Source organism: Mesoplodon densirostris, chromosome 3 (genome assembly GCF_025265405.1).
Source record: "Mesoplodon densirostris isolate mMesDen1 chromosome 3, mMesDen1 primary haplotype, whole genome shotgun sequence".
NCBI classification, from domain to species: Eukaryota; Metazoa; Chordata; class Mammalia; order Artiodactyla; family Ziphiidae; genus Mesoplodon; species Mesoplodon densirostris.
In genome coordinates, this window is record NC_082663.1 from 71,935,777 (window position 1) to 71,958,274 (window position 22,498).

The 22,498-nt window shown below is 34.7% G+C and overlaps 1 protein-coding gene across 7 annotated transcripts in view; it reads right to left on the bottom strand.

The window, feature by feature from the left end:
* Positions 1-22,498, bottom strand: part of TMEM161B (transmembrane protein 161B) — a 70,140-nt gene that overhangs the window by 22,227 nt on the left and 25,415 nt on the right. For 2 of the 7 annotated variants that reach the window (XM_060091802.1, XM_060091801.1), the window contains exons 3-5: positions 14,097-14,180; positions 11,884-11,981; positions 8,237-8,393 (exon numbers count right to left, since the gene is read on the bottom strand). In XM_060091802.1, the coding sequence (XP_059947785.1) occupies positions 8,237-8,393; positions 11,884-11,981; positions 14,097-14,180 (339 nt within the window). Of the gene's footprint in view, positions 1-8,236; positions 8,394-11,883; positions 11,982-14,096; positions 14,181-16,873; positions 16,940-22,498 lie in introns of those variants that run through there. The other 5 variants (XM_060091807.1, XM_060091803.1, XM_060091804.1 and 2 more) reach the window with 5 other exon arrangements.

A 22,498-nucleotide genomic window follows, 5' to 3' on the forward strand; every position in this document is an offset into this window, starting at 1 on the left:
GTTAAAGAATCAAGTTTTGACACAACACGCTATGTACAAATTTTCAAGACAAAAAAAGTACCTTGGCTCAAATTCAATAGCTTTGACTCTGTTCCTTTCTCACTAGGAAACATGATATTTTATGCAGTTCACTTCAGGGTTTAGTGTTTCGTTTTTCTTATTAATCTAAAGCAGAACATTTTTGTAAAGAATACAGTAATTTAGAATCGTTTAAGGAATTCAGAAGAGGTGACTAAGTTGCACTACTTTGCTGTAGTCGTCTATTTCTTAGAACAAACAAATACAGCATTTAATTTGTAGACCTTTAATTTACAAATCTACATATAGAACTGAATATTTAACACAGAAAACCTTAGAATTTATTTCAATTTAAACCATTCACAACTTTCTGCTTTGTATAAAATTTGCATGTCTGGCAACCAAGACAAATTAAAATTTTAAAACACAGCCTTAAAAACATACATAATAGGGTTTTGTACCTTAAACCATCCACATTGTAAAATACAAGCACTGTGGAAATGTGACTAATGATCCAGTCCTTTAACCAAATATAATAGGACTACTGAGAAGCTTTATCATTCTTTGTAGAATAGCTTTCTTCTCACTCAAATTCACGTAATTGACTCAATATTACTCTGCGATACAGCTTATTCATAAGAAAAGGTTCTTTTTAAAAAGAAATCCATCAATTGTAGAATATTTTAATTTTTAAAAGTTTTACTTCCACCAAAGGATCTCTGGATTTTTTGCAAGCACCGTTTTTACCTTTTTACGTTTCTTTATTCATAAATGAAAATTACATGCTTCATATTATGAAATCAGTAGACATTTTTCCAGTGACTCTAAGATGTTATGGGCCATCATACAGGAAAGACAATTACTACAACTGCTCCATCCTCAATATAAGGCTTTCTTTATCCCTTACCTTCTACCTACTATGTAACTTGGCATAAGTGGAGCTGGAACACACAGACTTGGACAAATAGGTGGTTAGAATGACAAATGGGCAAGAGAGCAGAGTTGAGAATTTGTATGGGTTTAGGAGTAAGACTGGAAGCAGGTGTCATAGCTTAGATGCGTGTACAACTCAGTTGAAGCAGAAAGCAGAGCTGATGACAAGGGATGGGTCAGTTTTAGGTTCCAGGGTTCAAGATTTTAGTGTCACATGTTTTAAAAAATCATTCTTGTGCTTTTAAAACTTTCAAGATTATGTAAAAATTATAACTGTTGTCCGACACAAGAATGTCAAATAAAACTGATGGGGGGGAAATGACCACAAAAATAAAACCATTTTCTTCCTCACTTTGAAGTGAACCAATTATTTACGTTATATGTGTCTAATTTGGGAACCACTTTAACAAAGGACATTTCATCAGTAACAACTGCAGAGAATTTCTGAATCAACTGATGTATGTGTGACTCTGGAATTAAGTGGAGCCATTGTCCTATGTAATCAATGGAGACATGTGTTTGACTAATAAGTAGGCACATACAATAAGAAAATAAAGAGAAGCCAGACAGAGGTCACTGCACCTAGACTGTTCATAGGATGTGAAAGGCATACCAGATATGTTATAACTAAGATAAAAGATAGGCTATTAACAGACTCTTCCTTGGTGTTAATCTGGATATCTGGCATTTAATTCTGGTTTCCTGCATGCCATTGAAGGCAGCAGGTCATTTTCTCACATGCTACAAGTTCGAAAGAAAATCATACACACAATTCTACTTTCCTTCTTCTTCTCTACCCCCTTTGTGGAGGGTCAAAGTTGGCAGAAAATAGCTTGGATTATAAAGCCCTTCACCAGTTTCTGTCTTCTCTGGGATGGAGAGACAGCCAGCTACTAGATTCCCACAGGGATGCTATTGTTTGGTGCCTTTCACGAGCGTGCTACTTAAAACTAAGCAGAGCCAGTTCAGTGCTGAAGACTGTTTGGGACCTCTGCTCTCATATTATTAGGCATTACTGAGTGAAGTGAAAGATAAAAATTTATTCACATAAACAATAATTTGAGTAGTTATTAAGAAGTACGTTTTTCTAATTTCTCTGGTAAGTAGGTATTAAGGGCTGTATCACATTAAATAAAACTGGGTATCAAGATACATGTTTCTACACAAATACATCATAGCTACAAACCATGAAGAGAATGAAGCAAAAATGAGAATATTCCATAATAAACAATATTTCAGAGAACATAAAAACTCAAAGTATGAAAAAGTAGCAAGACATACATTCAGCTAGTGCTAATTATCAAGTTAAAATATTTTTAGTGTGTTTCATATGACAATGTCTAGGGATGGTCTTTATTCTGACTAAATGATATTTTCATATACTTAATACTATAGAACTAAATAGTAATATTTTAAATCCTTGAATTTAATCTGTTCTTTAATCTGCTCTTGAATAAGTACAACACTGAATATCTGGGGATATTTCTCAACTGACACGCATGATCAGTATTTCTACCCAGTACAACATAAACTTGTGAAGACATCAACTCTTAAGGCTTTGTTCTGGCTCTTCTACTCTAAATTATACCTAAATCAATCCAAAAAAGTCAGTAGAGAGATAGCACAGTGGTGTCGTATGTCAAATCATATCATGTATTTTAAATGGTATCCACTAACAGTGTTAAAAGACAGTTCAGCAGTCTCTGGTTGAAAATAAAAGATATAAGATGTGTATTAACTCTGCTTACTCCCAAAATCTGACTAAATAAACTACACAGGAAGTAAAGTAAAACTCCTCAAAACAAAGAATAGGAAAAGAGATGACAATAGAAAAAAATTTTCAACAAATTTTGGAAGACATGAAATAGATGGACAAGCAGTAACTGATTTAGGTTTCAGTTTCCTCTACTATGCTGGATCTACAAGGTGAGGAACCCAGTGAGAAGAAAGCCAATTAATTCATAACACATGATACAAACAAAAGTCAGGAATTGGAGACAGCAGGTATCTCTGAAGGTAGGGTTGCAAAAGGTATGAAAACAAGATGATTGGCTGAATATCTGTATTAGTGTGATTAGACTTCCCAGATGTTCTGTCTTGCCTCATTATAGAGATTTGATGATGGCTTTTCCCCAATTCTGGCAAAACCCAGAAGAATTAATTTTTAAAGATATTAAACCAGAGAAGATTGGGCTGGGGGGTATTATGTAAAACTTAGGGTGACAATGAAGAGCTGAAAACAAAGGGTAGGGGGAGGACTCAGACATGCAGTTAAATTAACGCCTGCAAAATGAATGTTGAGTCTCTGAGCCTTCTTCCCCAGTCAGCTCTCTTAACACTGGTTGTCAGACTTAGATCCCACAGATGGGAGAATGGACAATTCTCCTCTGGAGAAAACGATAGGCCCAACAACCAGCGGACACTGATATTTAGAGGTTCCCGAAGAATACTTCCAGGTCTCTATTCAATCATCCACTAAAAAGTCTACCAATCAACAAGCTCCAGTCACGTGCACAAAACTTCCAGTTTTTAACCTCTCCTTCTTGAATATAAACAGATACTCAAAGACCACAAGACATTCAAGAACAATCTTTAACACAGTAGAGACTGAAACAAAAAAGGAGGAGGAGGGAGACTCAGAAAATAAACAATGCAAGGTACAAATTTAAACTTAAAAGCCATTAATATTCTTAAAAATAAAGATATTACATATCCATGATACAAGAGTGCTATGAAAATGGAACTTTAAAAGAAAAAGTCTTTTAAAAAATGACATAAAAATTCAACAGAAGGCTGAAAAGAGAAAACTGAGAAAAATCAAGAAAATAGTGCAAAATAAATGGAAAGGGGAGATAAAAATTAAAGAATCATTCAAAGATATCCAACATCTCACTAACCAGAGTTCCTAAAAATGAAGATAAAAAACAGAGAATCTTACCAAAGAGATAATATAATACTTCTGGATAGAAATAGCATATTGAGCATATCCACTTACTTTTTGCCTCTCCCTAATTCCCACCAAAATGGCAGTAAAGAAATTTGTTTTTAAGTATAGAAATACAGTGAATAGGAAGAGAAAAAGCAGTAAAAATCTGAAGCAAAAAGCAGATAAGCAAAAGGCAGATAAGTGGTAAATGACTAAAGAGAATTAGGAAGCTCAATCAGAAAGTCAAGATGCAACCTGCAGAACTCTCAGAAAGGATAAAGAATTGGTCAGATACCAAGTAATTATCTACATTGGGGTCAAAGTGCGAATATGTGTGTTGGAACAGGAGATAGTAAAACTAAGTACTTACTAAACGGAAGTACTTTTAAAAAGTAACCAGTTCAAACTGTCCCCTCCTTAAAGAAGTCTTGAGATTTATGCTTTGGAGAGGTTAAAAAAGATGATCTCTGGCCCATCAAGATTATTCAACAACTTGCCTCACCATATGCTCAGAGCTTCCATTCAGCCTTTTAGTGCCTCACACTTAAATATAAACAGGCAAATATTGATCACCAGATCTCTCTAAGTCTTTAACATGAAAGACAGCAACCAAACCAAAGAAACCAAATCAACTCAGAGTAAAAAGATACTTGGTGGAAGGAAAACTTTTACAAAATCTATCAATATCTCAAATATACATGAGAAGATAATGTAATCTTAAAACAAGTATGGGACTTCCCTGATGGTGCAGTGGTTAAGAATTCGCCTGCCAATGCAGGGGACACGGGTTCAAGCCCTGGTCCGGGAACATCCCACATGCCGTGGAGCAACGAAGCCCATGTGCTACAACTACTGAGCCTGCACTCTAGAGCCCGTGAGCCACAACTACTGAGCCCACATGCCACAACTACTGAAGCCTGCGCACCTAGAGCCTGTGCTCCACAAGAGAAGCCACTGCAATGAGAAGTCTGTTCACCACAATGAAGAGTAGCCCCTGCTCACCGCTACTAGAGAAAGCCCACACGCAGCAATGAAGACCCAACACAACCAAAAATAAATAAATAAATAAATTTATTAAAAAAAAAAAAAAAACAAGTATGATCCCGTGAGGGGTGGGGGATAGAAACAGAAGAAAAAGAAGACTTGAAAATTAAAAATTATAGCAGAAATTAAAAACAAAAATTCAATTAAAGGGTTGGAAAGGTTGGAAAAAACTCCTAGAAAATTAAAATATAAAAATATACCTCGCACAGAAACGAAGACCCAACACAGCCAAAAATAAATATAACAAACAAACAACAACAACAAAAATATATAAACATTTTTTGGGAGACAGAAGATAAGCACCTTAGAGAACCAGTCTAGGAAATCTAATATCTGTACAATAAGCATTCAGAAACAGAGAAAACGAAGAAAAGGAAATCACAAATAAAATAATTCAAGAAAAATTTCTAGAAGTCAAGAATATGAGTTTCCAGATTGGTGAAGTCCCAGCACAATGGATGAAAACAGATCCTCAACAGAAGGCATATCTTCATAAAATTTCAACATACCAGGTAGCCAAAGAAAAAACAGTAAAGATTCCATACAGGGGGAAAATACTGGACATATGAAAAATCAGAAAGGCAACTGGAATCCTTGAAGAGCAAGAATGGAACTTCAAAGACAGAAAAATAATGCCTTCAAAACTATAAAGAGAATGATGTAAAACCTGGGATTCCATTCTCAATCAAAGGATCAATTAATTTTCAGGCAGGGTAAAAATATTTTCAGGTGCGTGAAGTCACAAAAAATGCATTTCCCACACAACCTTTCTGAAGATAATACTGAAGGATACGTTCCACCAAAATGAGAAAGTAAACCAAGTAAGGGGCAGACATGGAATCTAAGAAAAAGAGTCCCATTTTGAGACATGTAAAGAGAATCCCTAAGAAGATAATAACTGGTGCTTCCAGGGGAATAGCTGTGCATCAGTTGGGAAGCCTAACCAATCCAGAATAGGGCCTATCTGAGGGCTCCCGAAGAACTCTCTCCAGGAAGATGAAACTGACATACCACCTGATGCTTCTGAACATACTGAGTTTGCAGTTGAATTAACAGTATGTACAAAGAAAACAATGCAAATGAAAAGGCAAGTATTTATCTGTGAATAGCATTTACATGATCATAACATAAATAATGAATATTTCCTTAAAATATGACATTACTATAGTCAGAAGATAAGGTGAATGGGAAATGATCAATGGTAGGTGACAACCCAGGCAGATGTGCTAAGTCCTCATTTCCAGAGTGAAATGACAATAGTTAAAGCCTAAAATTAAAATCAGGCAGTGGCCTTGTATGCATATGGAAATATGGATATAAACATCAAACAGAAAGGAGCTAGAAAAAGTTGCCTCCAGACAGGAGGAAATTTAAGAGAGAATGTTTAATTTCAATAAAAAAATTTTTTAAATATAACAAAAATATTGCCCAGTATTAAAGGAAATGAGTTTCCAGTTTAAAAGCTAAACCTAGAACTTAACACAGTTAATGATGAAGTTTCAGAATACCGTAAGGATTCCAGTGAAAGGGAAAAAGCTTCTGGAGGGTGAATGTGAGTGGGGGAGGGGAGGCATATGCCAAGAGTAAGAGGGCATCCAATTGCTCAAGACTCTGAGGAAAAACTATTTCTTTCTTAGAATTTGTACTGAGCCAAAATATAAACTGAATATGGGGAAAAAAATAAAGATAACTCATGCATGCAAGATTTCAAAAAATAAAAAATGTACCACACTTTCTAAAGACACTATAGGAGAATGCACTCTGCCAAAACAAGAGAGTAAACCAAAGAAGAGGAGATGATGTTATCCAAAAAGGGGCACAGGGAATTCTTGGGAAGATAGTGAAGGAAATCCCAGGATAACAGATACACAGGAAGTTCAGAGAACTGAGGGCTCTAGGAGGATATTTCCATGGAAACACAGAATAGAAATGATGTTATCTGGCAGCCACTATGGAAAACAGTATGGAGGTTCCTCAAAAAACTAAAACTAGAACTACCATATGAACCACAATTCCACTCCTGGATATACATCCAGAAAAAATAAAGACACTAATTCAAAAAGATAAGTACATCCCACTGTTCATAGCAGCACTATCTACAGTCGTCGAGATATGGAAGCAATCCAAATGCCTATCAACAGACAAATGGATAAAGATGTAGTATGTATATATACATACATATACATACACACACACAAAATGGAGTACTACTTGGTCAAAAAAAGAATGAAACTGACATTTGCAGCACTGTGGATAGACCTAAAGAATATTATGCTTAGTGAAATGAGTTAGACAGAGAAAAACAAATACTGTATGATATCACTTATATGTGGAATCTAAAAAATAATACAAAAAGGGAATTCCCTGGTGGTCCAGTGGTTAGGACTCCGAGTTTCCACTGCAGGGGGGCGTGGGTTCAATCCCTGGTTGGGGAACTAAGATCCTGCATGTCGAGCGGCACAACCAAAAAAAACAAAAACAAAAACAAAACCCAATGAATATATTATGTAAAACAGAAACAGACTCACACATATAGAAAACTAGTGGTTACCAAAGGGGAGAAGGAAGGGAGGAGGAGCAAATTACAGGTATGGGATTAAGAAATACAAACTACTATGTATAAAATAGATAAGCAATAAGGATATATTGTAGAGTACAGGAATGGAGTATAACCTGTAAAAAATGCTGTACATCTGAAACTAATAGAATATTGTAGATCTACTATACCTCAATTTTAAAAAAAAGAAAGAAATGATGTATCTGAACTACTGAGGTTTAGAATTCTGTAGGAGAGTTTAGCTTCGATACAACAAGAATAGAAAATTGTTCAAGGAGGGTAACGATACTACAATGCTTAACTATCAATAATATTTTCATAGGTGTAACTAAAACCAACTACTGATTTAAGTAAAAAGCTGTCTCCTTAGTATTTGGAAAGAAAAGAAGGGAAGGAAAAGGAAGGGGGAGAAAGATGCAATAATACCTAAAATTAAAGAAATACCATTATCACATAAGATTTAAACATATGGAAGGAAATCTCAAAAGAAATACCTAAGAGGTAAAAGTGGCTCCTCTGTGACATGAGTCAGACAGGAAAGGGAAGGCAGGGAACTGGTATCTTTCCTTGTATTTCACTTTTTTAAACTATTTACCTCTATTTTGAAATTTTTTTTCAACTAAATAAAGAGGATTTCAACAAAGAAAAATTCTCTAATGATCTAAAATCCTTTTTAAATCAGAGACGAGATCTAATGGTGTTAGCTGTAAAAGGAAAACAAATTCATAAATTAATATTAATGATGTTTTGAAGGATACATTGCAAAAGACAAAACAAGCAGGCACCAGACTAAGCTGATATTCATTTCCTGTGTGGGCTTCATAAAATTGTAGTAGACTTCAGTTACTAGATACACAACTGTAGCAGCCACTGTGAAATCCACCAGCCACTGATATTCTGGAAAGTAATGCAATGCTGAAAAATAAAGATGTAAGAAAGAAAGCTTTACTTAACCTTTCATAAACAGATTAGGAGGATTTATCTATAATTAACTTCAAACATGCTAGATTTTACTCTGATAATTTGCAATGTAAGGTTTGCAAATATGAGAATCTAAAAATGCAGGAAATAGATCAAGAATGTTGGAATCCAAAACTAAATGTTAATACCTCATAAATTAAATAATTAAAATAAACCTGAAATGATTACCAAAAATTATTTAAATTGTTGTTAAAAATATATGATTGAAAAATGAGTTGGTATTTTTTAACTACTCAGCTTCTACAGAAATTATAAATCATGATTTTTTTAAAAAGAATCTGAGCTATAATATTTTAGCTTTAGAATACAACTTGATGTAGAGTACTACAGGTTTATTTATATTCATTTCTGTGAAGCAGGAGAGTTGAACATTATGTCACATTTATTAACCATACTAACGGAGGATTAGTAATTTTGTGAGTTACTGCAAATTAAAATAATAAATTAAATAAATGTACTTTTTATTCTCTCTTCTACTCCTGCAAGAAAAGCTGATGAAATGCCTGTCAATTTTCCATATAGCCATACTACTTCAACAAACTATTCACTGACATTAAAATTAGCATTGTCTGAAAGTAAGTATAATTCCATCCCTTTTCTTCTCAGATATGCTGGTTTACTTCTGCCAGGGAGCAGTCTAAAATATCAACATCATTTTGTAGAAGGCCTCCTAAAAATGTGGAAATATATCACATACTAAAACAGCATTTCCTACATTCTCACTGGCACATAATAAAATGATCTACATTGCTTTGGGAAAATTTTAGTTGTAAAATGTAACACCTGAGGATATTTTGAAATCAGAATTTACAGAAAAAATGTTTTAAAAATAAAATACCACTCAAAATAAGACTTATTTAAAATATCAAAACAAACTAACCAAACTTATATTTCTATGAGGTGACAGCAAAAATTCCAAATCCTTTTATAATTGGGTAAATTATTTATTTGCTTCAACTTAATTTAACAACACTTAATTTGCCTTCAAGTTATTTTAACTGCTTTAGCTTTTTTGCTGTATTAGACCTAATAGCTTCTGAACATCACTCTGAAAGATTTACCCTAAAGTGGTTGCAGAATTCCTACTCTGTAGACCTCCCTCCTCCCCTCTAAAGTCACTCAGTGGAGCTTTTTAAATAACTTTCTGGAAGGATAGCGGAGAAATGGATGGAAAGACAGACAAATATCTGTTTAACTAAAAGTTTTCAGTTTTTATTAACAAAAGTTAAAGTAAATGTTCTAACTCTCCATGCCTGCCCACAGTCACACAGGCTTCCCTCAGGGAACTCATTCACAGCAAACAGCCAAGTGACATTCAAATGTTCTTACATTCTTTAAGAGGTTCTTGTAATAGAGAGCTAATACAAATTGAGAGACTATAAGATAGTTATTGGGATATCAATAATATATACATTCAACAAAAGAACAAATTATACATTCTTGGCTATACATTTAACTCAAGTATTATATTCTTCTTTCTGTATTCAATAATGTAATTATATGCATGCCTCTCATAGAATATTGGAATAGAAAGAAAACTGAGAGTTCATCAATCCCAGTGGTTTGCATTAACCTTCTGAGAGTCCCTAAAGTTCAGGCAGAAAACCTTCTACTTTTACCTAAACACAGACACAGAGCATGCAATCATGGATGATTACATAAATATAAATAAAATCTCTCTCTGTTATTCTGATTAACTACAATGATCTTAATGTTATGTGACCAGTTGTTTAACTAGTATCATTTGCAGTTAGTTCTCAAAACTGTAAAAGTAAAACAAAATACTGAATAAGCTGAAGCCACATTACCCCTAACTTCAATTTTTTAAGTTTATTTAAATAGCCTAATTCCCACTAAATGGCTCTACCACATTCAGTGTGTAACCCTGGTCAAGTTATTTAACTCCTCTATCTAATGAGCTAAAAAAAAAAAGTCAGTAACAGTTACCTACCTCATAGAACTGTGAGGGCAAGTTTATACAAATAAAGTACTTATAACAATTTCTGGTAAGTACTCAATTTAAACTATTATTAAGGTTAATTAGCTGATAACTATTCAATAAACATTAATTAGTAAAAATAACAAAAAACTGTCTTAGAAATCAGGAAACGTGTATAAATATTCTTATACAAGTAAGCACACATATAGGATTAATAAAACAAATGGGACAACTAATCAGAAAGTTCAAGTGCTTTTACATGTTTTAAATTTTGCATGAAAAATAGTTTAAAAGAAAAAAGAGGATGACATAACCAGTCTCAACAGTCTGAATGACACCAGACAACTGATTTATATTGCTCCTCACTGACATCTTCTAGGACAACCTTTCCATATATATACATACAATCTTTGTAAATGTAGAATCGACTTTCAAATGTATTGAAGCCACCTTGTATCACAAAATAATTCTTTATGAGATGCTTAAATGAATATGTTAAGGTTTTTCTGAGGTGCTATCATTTAACCCAAGAAGGACCAAATTACATAATGATACATGACACAACATTACCCTATTTAAAAATTTTTTTAAATTTAAAAAATTACTTTTTTAAATGTGTTATTTTAATTCCTCACTTATCATGTAAACCATTAGTTCTCAAACCTGGTCAAAAAACATCAGAACCACGTGCAACATTTTAAAAAATACAAATTCCCAGAAGCCAGTCTAGATTTACTGAATCTCCAAGGGTAGGTATGGGGGTATCTTTATTTTTAAAGAACTGCTTAGGTGATTCTGACATTCAGCCAGGTTTGAAAACTAGTGTTCTAAACAGTATCACCTTAGATGCCTTTCTCTTCTAGGATCTGGATAATTTCATATAAATTTCATTTTAAATTTAAAGTCATCATAGTTATTATACAATTATAAACACCGATATACAGGGGAAAAAACTGAATGACTTATTCAGAGGTATCCAATGGGTAAAAATAAATCTTGAATAAAGTTTTCTATTCCTAATCTAATTCATCATACTAAAACCACTTTCCTTTCCACTAAATGCAGCATAAAGTTGAACTGTTGTAAATACAGGTAGTTTAATACAAACATACAAATGCATTTCTGCAAGCAACACTATAAAACGAGTAAACTGGTGTAGATAACAATTTAGAATAGAACTTGAGATACTGAAAACTGACTGTAATTTCAACATAAACAAAAACTGTGTAACAAACTTGTGTAAGACAGCCTCTTCTAAAAAATGGGAAAAATAAGGCTTACTACAAGTTAGGTGGATAGAAAGACAAATTCAATTCAGATGAAGTTATTCTGAGCTTCTAAAGCTCTGAGAAAGATTTCAGTCTATATAATGGACTTAATGATTAGGAAAACAAACAAAAAAATCTAACAACAATAGATAAAGTACTTTCACTAGCATAATATAAAACTGAGATTTACAGAACACTTTACCCAGATTTCCCTTACCTAAAGTATCCACTTCTGTAACTGACTTTGTTTCTAGATGGAGATCAATATCCTTTGGAATGGTTAGTGGCTTACTTTCAATGTGACCATTATATTTCCTATAAAAATCAGACAAGTGACACAGAAAACAAGTTACCCTCACTGTTATTCAAGTGTTTGTATCAAACTAACTACAAATGAGGTTATAAATTTCACAGTGAAAAAGAAGAACTTCTAATATTTCATCAAAAAGGAAGTAAGGCACTCAAAAGTAGTTTTTAAAGGGGGAACTACAAAATATGGATGTAAATTATTATGAGAATATATAGATTACCAAGGCAAGAGTTACCTAAACTAGTGACAGAAACAAAACCTTGATTGCTAGCTTAGCACTGCACCCCATTTTTTCTGCTGTCTCTTCTGTAGATTTAAAGACAACCCTAACATCTCTTTCCTTAGGCACAAGAGTAAAAGGAAATGAAGACAAATGCATTTCACTTCGAAATTATACACGTACACACACACATACACATGAACAGACCTGTAGGTATAAACAAGTCAGAGCTGAAAAAATATATTAAGATTTATGTGCATGAGAAATTCTGAAATGTGAAAGGCTAGCTCAGAGTTGCTTTTACTAAGAATCATGGATGGAGGAAAACAACAGAATTCTTCAGGTGCATGTGTATTATTTCCAAATTTAATTTTTAAACACAATCAAACATAAATCAAAAGCAATAAACTTTCAGTAACAATAATTATAATAACAAGAAACAATTTCTCATTTGTTCTTGAATAAGTATAAACTGGGAAAACCTCAGTAAAAATTTTAATTCACATCAATAAATCAAATAATAATTATTGCTACTAAAACAGAAGAGTGTTGTTAGTGCAGCTTTCTGTAAACGTAAAGCATTTTCAACATATAAAAATTATTGTAAAAATAACAAAATTATTGACAAGGCATATAATAAGAATTCAAATGTTTATAGAATAAATACTGTACTACATAACTAAGTTTTACAAATGTTGACTATGGTAGCTGTGAAAAGGCAAATGTGGAATAGTTTAAAAGAAACACAGAAACTAAAAACTGACCTGGATTAAAATCCTGACTCCTAATAGTTATGTGACCTTGAACAACTCATTTAACTTCTTTGATCAACAGCTTCCTCATTAGTAAAACATAAATTAAATTACAGTGACTATTTAGGGTTACTGTGTGGATTAAATAAGACTGTGTAAAAGTGTTTTGAAAATTATAATATTAGGCAGAAATATTTTATTAAAGAACATAACCACTGGAATACAGAGAAGGAGGATTTGCACTTAATATTCCAATGAGCTTCAAGGTGTATTTGTAATAAGTGAAAAAGAAAATGTTAGCAAGATCAGAAAAGACAGTCTTTTCAAACTTCCAATTTCATGTCAAATAATCATTAATCTTCAAAGAATTTTTTTTAGCATCCATAAGTCCATTAGCCCACATTAACAGAATTTTTATGATATACATGAGGAATTTTGGTGACAATAAGTTGTCACTGACATTTTATAATATATTAGAATCACAGAATCAGAGCCTAAGAAGTCCTCCCCAGCTAAGGAAACTAAGGCCCATTTAGAGAGGCTAACTAACATGCACTTTCCTTGAAAATTCAATATAAATAGGGATACAAAATTTTAAAGCTGGAAGAATCTTTCACAGTTACTATGTTTGGTCCTTCTACTTCACAGAAGAGGCTGCTGTGGTCTATTCAGTGAGGTTTATTAGCAGGCAGTTTTCTTCAGAAACTTTAAGTATAATATTCAAGAGCCTAACGGGACCTAAGAAGTTAATACTGTCCACCCCTTTTATTTAAAAAATGAGAAAACAGAGGTAAAAAGCAAATGAATTTGCCCAGTATCTGAGTGGTAGCAAAATCTGGAAAAGAACCCAGACCAACTGGTATCTTTAAATGAGTTGTAAAGACGTGGGTTACGGGTCTCCCCTATTCAATCCCCCACTAACAATTCTTAAGTAAAATAATCACTTTTGTGCTTATATATTAGATTACTACACATTGGGTGCTCTTAAAGGGTGATTCAATATTATTTTAGATCATGGATTTTGATCTCAGATTTACCAACTGTTTATAGCATAATCAGTAAATGTTCCTTTAACTAAAGTATCAAAATATATTTACATAAATTCTATTAAATATTTGACACCTTACAAGCTTGACAATATAACTTACCTATCTTTTCTGCTTTTCCCTTTTTGCTGCTTTCCTGCAAGAATTCTTAATTCTTCTTCTGTAGGATGTTGATACCATCGCAAACTAAGAAAAAAGTAATTCTTTTAAATAAAGAATTAAGATCACCAAAATTATTCACTTATTCTACAAATATTTGAGTTTCCTAATTGTGAAGACACTGCAGGGAAATATCAGGTGAAAAACTCTAATCTGAAACAGATACTACTGTTTAAGTCTTAAAAGGTTTAGATTCAAATCCAGCAACCACTTACCAGCACTTACTAGATGCCAGACCCTGCAATGTTGTTTGTAGGTATTTTTCTTACAACTGACAGTGTATTAATATATATTAAGATCATATTGGCTTACTTTAACAAACCCTGCAGGCAAGCTGACAGAAGCACACTAGAATTATCCACCCATTACACGGAAGGAATTGTTACTTGTCTTAAAAAGAGAGTCCTTTGAATGCCCTCAAAACTACAAGTAGTCTTTGCTTTCCTTTTCTTTCTTTCCTCCCTTTAATTTAGTTGGAGAATTCGCGAACTTTATGTGTATAAGGATTCAAGTGAATTGCTGTATTTACAAAACCCTTTACTCTTGGCTATAGCTAACCCTCTTCAGTTAGGGCTCCAAAAACAACTGACTGTATTTATTACCCCCACCAGCCAGTCAAAACTGCCAAACAAGTCATTGTTATTCCTTCCCAAGCCCCTACCTGCTCATTCTCAATTTCCTGTCTCGCCTGAAGTTTCTATCTGCCGGCCACCTAAATTTGATATTTGGTTTTACCTTCAATATGCCCTTTCCACATATTATCATTAATTTGGTTCTTTAAGTCTTAAAATTCTAAACTTGCCTACTTCCCTGAAAGGACCTTAGTTCAGTGTATCTTCTTCTCTAGCTCTGACTATGGCAAACCTCCCCTTCCTTTCCCCTGGACTAAATGCATTCTGATCCCACCTTTATTTATTTTTTCATAATGCAAATCCTATCAAGGTATATATGCCTGCGTAAATCCTTTCCAAGACTCCTCACAGAGTAAAGCAGTGAGTAAGGCAGTTAGGCAAGGACTCTGACCAAGGTCCTGCTGTTATGAAAAAGAAACAGACACCTAGTATTGATAGATCTTTCAAGTTTTCAACCACAAACATCTAGATTTTTAAAGTGAAATACCCCGATTTTTAAAAAATGCTACTGCTGATTTGCTGTTTTAAAAACACTGCTGAACTGGCAATTTGAGTAATAACTGGATATTTAATGATGTGAAGAAATTATTGTTAAAAAATTTTTGCTGTAATAATGGGATTATACTAATTTTTAAAAAGCTCATATATTTTAGAGATATACACTGAAATATCTACAAATGAAATAATAATAATATTTGCTACAAAATACTGTTGGGGGGAAGGAGAGATGAAGGGGAGCACAGATGAAACAAACTGGCTACCAGTTATTGTGATGAATACACAGGAGCTTATTATATTTGTTATATATTCATGATATTATTCTGCCTATATTCGTTGTATACGTTCAAATGTTTGCATTAAAGCTAAAACACACATTACAAGGCCAAATATAGAGTTTGTGACCTCCTATTTTCACAGCCTTTCACAATCTGACTACTGTCTGCTTCACCAGACTCACCTTCAAGAATTCTCCTTTTGTACATGACATTCTACCTAGACTAAATGACCTTTATTCCACAAATTCTTTCATCCCTTGGCATTTCTGCATATATTCTTCTCTCTGTTTGTAAACACCTATGCTACTACTGGCAAACTCCTAATTTACCTTTGATGGTTTATAAGGCAGTCTCTCTGTGGTATAATAAAGAATATACCTGGTCATTGTCCCCATTTCTTGGCACAGAGTTTCAAAAGCCCTTGAAATTTTCTGAGTGATAAAGGAGTCTGTTATGCTAATGTGGGGACTCAGGGGGGACCTCTAGAGAGCTTCGGGAAGGGAGGCAGGTCACCAGAAATACCAACCTCATGATTAGAGTTGGAACTCTCAGCCAGCTGACCTCCAAGAAGAGGAAGGGGGTTGAAGGTTAAGTTCAATCACGTGGCCATTGATTAAAAATCATGCCTATGTAATGAAACTCCATAAAATCTCTGGACACTGAAGCTCAGAGGAGCTTCCTAGCTGTTAAACACACTAAAGTGCCTGAAGGGTGACATGTCCCGATTCCACAGGGACAGGACATGGAAACTGCTCCTTCCCAAATGCCATCTGATGTGTAATCTTTATAATAAAACTGTAATCACTGCACTTTCCTGAGTTCTAGTTGTTATACAGAATTATTGAACCTGAGGTGGTCATGGGAACGCCCTAATTGGTAGCCAGTAGCTGGTTGTCAGAGTATGGCCCAGGGATCCAAAGAACTTGCAGCTGGCATCTGAAGCCTGGGCATTCTTATGGAGGACTTTGCCTTTAACCTGTGGGATCTGTGCTAACTCCAGGTAGTTAGTGTCAAAATTGATTTGCAGTTGGTATCAGACCGGTTAGGTTAAAATGGAATATTCCCCTAGCTGACAGATCCTTGGAGTGAAGATTTTATGACTTACTTGTTTTTGTATACTTCAAAACTAGTACAGTGACTGGCATATAGTAAGTGCTCAAAAAGGATCAATGAATGAATTCAGTTCTCCTCTTAGTTTAAGGGTTTTAAAATAAAATATATATATCCCAACCCAAAATTCCCTAAACTATACTTAATACGGGTAAGGAGGCACTTCCTGAAATTTCGATTGAAGTCCAGAATTTTAACTTACAGTCGATTCTTGTTATTCGCGGTAGTTATGTTCTATAAAGTCGCCGCGAACACTGAACCATTGTTCCTAGGGGAAATACAGGGTTAGGTTCCCACGAGCCTCTGGTCACAACATCTTCATCAATCAATCAATACATACCCTTGTTTTATGTGTGTTTCTGTTTATAAAGTACCTTACTTAATATATACTGTTGATTCACTAATATTAAATTCATGGCCAACAGTAATAAAACTCATGCGTGAGCAAAGCTTTTCTAATAACTGTAATCATAAGTATAGTATTTTCCTGATTTCTGTGAATATTTCTAGTGAATTTTCTCTATAAGGCACATCACAGCCTTCTTGCGCTTAGGAACACTAGGTATCAAGCACTTCAGCACTACATGTGGGGGCCATTTTAAATAGTGAAGTCACCAACAAAAAGCAAAAAGATGAAAAACATGGCACTAAACAGACCACAAAAAGGATACTTTTACAATATGAGAGGTACAACAAGAAGGCCTCAGCTAGGAACCTGGGCCTCAGCTGGGAACAGGCCACTCAAATTTTTTACCACTCTGCATATGTCTATAAATGACCTTGAAAGCACCACAAGTATGGGTTTTGGGGTTACAAATAAATTTTAGCAAGTCGAGAATCTACAAATAATGAGGATTGACTGTATAACATTTAGGAGAACACATAAGCAATAACTCATTTATAAAGACTAAAATCAGTTGTTTATTTCTTTGAGAAATAATTATCAGTGAAAGACTCTTAGTACTATAGGAAAACTTAAGTTACATTTAGAGTCCTGTAATAATAAAATATTGTAAGACCCTTACTTTCTCTAGGACCCACTTTCTTTTAAAATATTCTCAAACTTGTTTAATCTTATTTTGTGAATCCATTTTTCTAAAATGAATTGCATTTATTACATTCAGGTCATCTTCATTAGTAACAATCACTGTTCAGAGCTAGAATCTAAAAGTACTGAGTGCTCTCAGGGACACTTCCAGTCTGTTACTCATCTATCTATTCATCTACCGATTCATCCATCCACCCACTGATCTATCAGACATCTATGGAGCCCACTACAGTCAAGTACACTGCCAGGCAACGGAGATATAATCACCCATAACAAAGCCAAAGTCCCTGATTTCTTGATGTTTATATTTCAGTTGGGGCAGAATTTAACCAATATTTAAAAAGACAAACATCATATATTGGATATTAGGCAAAAGAATCAAATACTTAGTGAGAATGAGAGACAAGCCTTAAGGTATTAGGTTACAAAACCTCTCTGAGATGACATTTGCCCAGCAAACTAAAGAATAAGAATGGAGTGCGAGAGCATTCCAGGCAGAGAAGAGTATGTCCAAAAGCACAAAAGCATGAAACAACTCAGAACAATGCAGTAACCAAAAGGGCAAGGAGGCAGTAGCACCATGTACAAGGAGAAACACATGAGGGAGGCTGAAGAGATAACAGGGAACAGGTCGTACAAAGCCTCTTGGGTCCATACGGAGTGTAGATTTTATGCTAAAATAATGGTTTCAAAGCAAGAGAAATAACTTGATTTACATTTTAAGATTTCTTTTACTGCTCTGTGAATTAGAACAAGGCAAGAATAGCATGGAAATATATTTCAGAATCAACGGTTCTTGTAAGGTAAGGAATGGAAAGAAAGGATGGAATGAAGGATGATATTTACACTTCTGATTTGAGGAAGATGGTGGTACATTTTCTGACATGGAGTAGAGCAGGAAGAAATCAAGAATTTAAACATGCTGAGTTTTTAAGTACCTATGAGACATGAAATGAAAATATCAAGAGGGCTACTGTATATTAGAATCAAGAGCTCACAGATAACCTGGGGCTATTACATAATTGTGGTATTTAAATCCATAGGCATGAATAAGATCACCTAAGGGGAAAATAAAACATGGTAGAAGGCTAAATAGTTAATAAGGAAGTGGGAAAATCGAGTTCATGAGGACAAGTATGTAACAAATTCAGCGTTGATGGAAAACAGGCCCAAAACTAAGGAACAGATATGGGAGGGGCTTTGTTTTTTAAGAAGGAAGGGAGGCAGAGTTGTGACTCTTATTTGTTGTTGCTATTATTTTTAATGGGAGACCTTAAAAAAAAAAAGTGTGCTAACAGGAATAATCCAACAGAAAGGAAGCAATTAATGGCAAAGAAGAGAGGAAAAGGCCAAGAAAAAAAGTCAGGGTGAAGGTTAGAGGGAATGGGATACAGATCACAAATGCTGGAGTTAGGTCTTGATAGCGGAATACCTCCTCCATAGGCCAAAATTGAAATATATAAACATTAAAAAAAACAAAAACAAAAACAAAGAGAGGCTGCACGTGTAACTAGGGTTGTGGGTTTGATGGCATGAAGATGAGAGTGACAGGCTCTGGTTTCAAGAGCTTAGAGTGAGGCTGAGGCAGGCATGTATAAATGAAGAGAGGATTTGGGTTGAAAAAGCTGTCTGAGAAGTGGAACACACAAAGACTGCCAGGTAGCATGTAGTAGCCATCTAAGGACATGAATTCAAAGTAAAACCTAAAGGTACAGTTGCACAATTTTCTTCAACAGTCAATGCTTCATACACAGTTTGATTTCATATCATATGATTCCCATCTACTATACTTTAAGTTCTGGTCTCAATTTTTGGTCTTTTCCTTTGCAAAATGACTTGCAATTTACTTGCCCCTGATACACTAGCCTTTCAAATATGGGCTTAGAAGACAGATATAAAAGTTTATCAGCCTTAGATTCGATGTTAAATAACGGTTACAAAAACACAATTAGAGAAAAATGCTTTATGTTAAGCAAAAGAAACATGATGTAAAATTACACATGAAATAATCACATCCATGGGGGGAAAATATGAATAGAAAAAATTAGAAGGAAATACAACAAAATTTACACAGAGATTGTCTTTAGCTGAGAGGAATATAGTTTGCTACCTCTTATTTTTCCTTTTTATCAATTTACCATCTTTTTCTACCTCATAGGCATGTATTGTGTTAGTAATAGAAAAAAATTAAAAACAGTAAGTATTAATAGAATCTCACTACAAAACTGAACCTCTTACATTTAAGTTAAATTGTATTTTATGACATTTACTTTGGCTATTTTCACTTATATTCAGACTGTCAGCAGTGTCTCAGATAACAAAGCCAACTTGGTGTTATACTCTACTAAATCACTGAAATAATTTTTCAATAATTTTCTTGCATAAACCTCTTACATAAAGTAATATCAGGCTACAACCTTTCTTACTAAGGCAGTTCAAGAGCACTGAAAAAACATATACCAGAAAATACAGAATGTACTGACTTAGATTCTTTTAAAAAAAATTTAAGCAGCGATGCCATTTAAAGCAAACTACTTAAGAATTTTTCAGAAGTAAAAATTTCAGAAATTTAAAATGAAAATCTGAACTTGAACAAATATGGAAAAGCTTAGTATTGAGAGAAAGCTAAAAAAAAAGCTTTAAACATAATCATACAAAACTCTTTCACAACATAGGCCACAACATAGTTTTAGTCTCCATTCTAAATCTCTAAATAATAATTTAGAAGTGAAAAAAAAAAAAACCTTAAGGGAAAACAAACACCACCTAAAACCTAGAAAACCTTTCAGTACAAGTAACTAAAATATCATTTATTATACATAAACATTCTCTTGTTATTTATTGGAAACTTTACTAGAATATCATGACATTCTGGAACTGGAAGTTAAGACAGCTAAGGGAGGAAAGCAAGGACTCAGGCATTCCATAAGGGTAGTAGCTTAAGGTTTAAAACTTTCCCTTAGGTCATAGGTCCCACCTACTGTGCATTTGAATAGTAGGTTTCTCTCACCAAAGGGAATTTGTAAATTCTTGGATCAGGCAATAGGCAAAAATAGTTAAGAGCAATTGAATAGGGTGTTTTCACACCTTCTTTACCCAATATAGGATGAGACAAAATCAGAATAAATCCAACCGTAATATATTTTGAGTCAGGGACATATGAAGGGAAGTAGCTGACCAAAGTGAGAGCCTAGGGGAATAAAGGGGTAGAGAAAAATGCATAAGGTTTGAGCTGAACAATCAGGAAAGTGGAAAGCAGGTTCAGCAAGGGAGCTATAAAGGAGAAAAAGCAAAATCCTACTCCTCATGCAAAACCCACTATTCAAATGTACAAAGAATGTAACCTATCACTTACCTCTCCATGAAAAGAGGGGCCAAGCAAACTTCAAAACAAAAATGAACTTTAATTACATTAGAAAGTAGAGAATACTTTGGCTACAAATCAGTGGTATACTGGACATGATAAAGAACTAACATCTTTAGGCAACCTGAGCAATGGTTAGAACAAATGTTCCTTGCGTTAGGGAAAGCAATTCACAGTAAAGGTAAAGAGAAACCAACTTTCCACAATTTTTCTTTCCTTTGGGGAGGAAGGAGAGAGTAGAGCAACCTAAGAGCACTAGACTCTTCACACCTGAGTTTTTCAAGGTCAGTAATACTTGCTCAAAGGTTATGGCAAGAAAAAAAAAAAAAATTTTGCTCCTTAAATTCTTGTTAAAGCAGGAATGCCGGGCCTCCCTGGTGGCGCAGTGGTTGAGAGTCCGCCTGCCGATGCAGGGGATACGGGTTCGTGCCCCGGTCTGGGAGGATCCCATGTGCCGCGGAGCGGCTGGGCCCGTGAGCCATGGCCGCTGGGCCTGCGCGTCCGGAGCCTGTGCTCCGCAACGGGAGAGGCCACAACAGTGAGAGGCCCGCATACCGCAAAAAAGAAAGAAAAAAAAAAAAAAAAAAAAAAAGCAGGAATGCCTCAATAGTCTGATAGTTATATTAAAAGGCATATAAAAAAAGGAGAACTAACAACATTTTCTAGAAGAAAAACATTTATCTATTTAAAAAACTGGAAGAATGCGATACAAAATAATTATAATTTAGTAATGTGGAATAAATTTAATCTCAAATGGTGAGGAGAGGTATAATTTTAACAGATGATATTTCTTAAACTCTTCTTCACACTTAGCATGATTTTGGTAATCAGAAAAATGCTGATGTGCCTTTTAACTTAGAATAAAAGGTGACTGTAATCCTAGAGAAGCCAGATGAATAAGTAAAGAGTAAGTAAGTAAAGAGAAACCATATACTGCTTATAACCTGAGGATATCTTCTACAAGGCTAAGCACAGCTAGGGAAAAAAGGTGGAAAAAAGAAACCCTTCAATAAATTACTCTATAAACTGCCAGCAGAAGTCACAATGGTTGTAGAAAAGTTCACCTCCACCAAATTCAAACCTTGGTTCAAGTATGTTTGTTCCAGGACAAGGGTCTAGAATTTGATGAGCAGCCATAAATCAAATAATTACTAGACTATGAATCAGACTTCAGGGTAAAAGGCCTGGATCTGTTTCATTTTTCAGTATGTAAACAGGAGTAAAGCTAAAATCTTCTCATCTGTAAAAATGGAGACATGGGCTTCCCTGGTGGCACAGTGGTTGAGAGTCCGCCTGCCGATGCAGGGGACACGGGTTCGTGCCCGGGTCCGGGAAGATCCCACATGCCGCGGAGCGGCTGGTCCCGTGAGCCATGGCCGCTGAGCCTGCGTGTCCGGAGCCTGTGCTCCGCAATG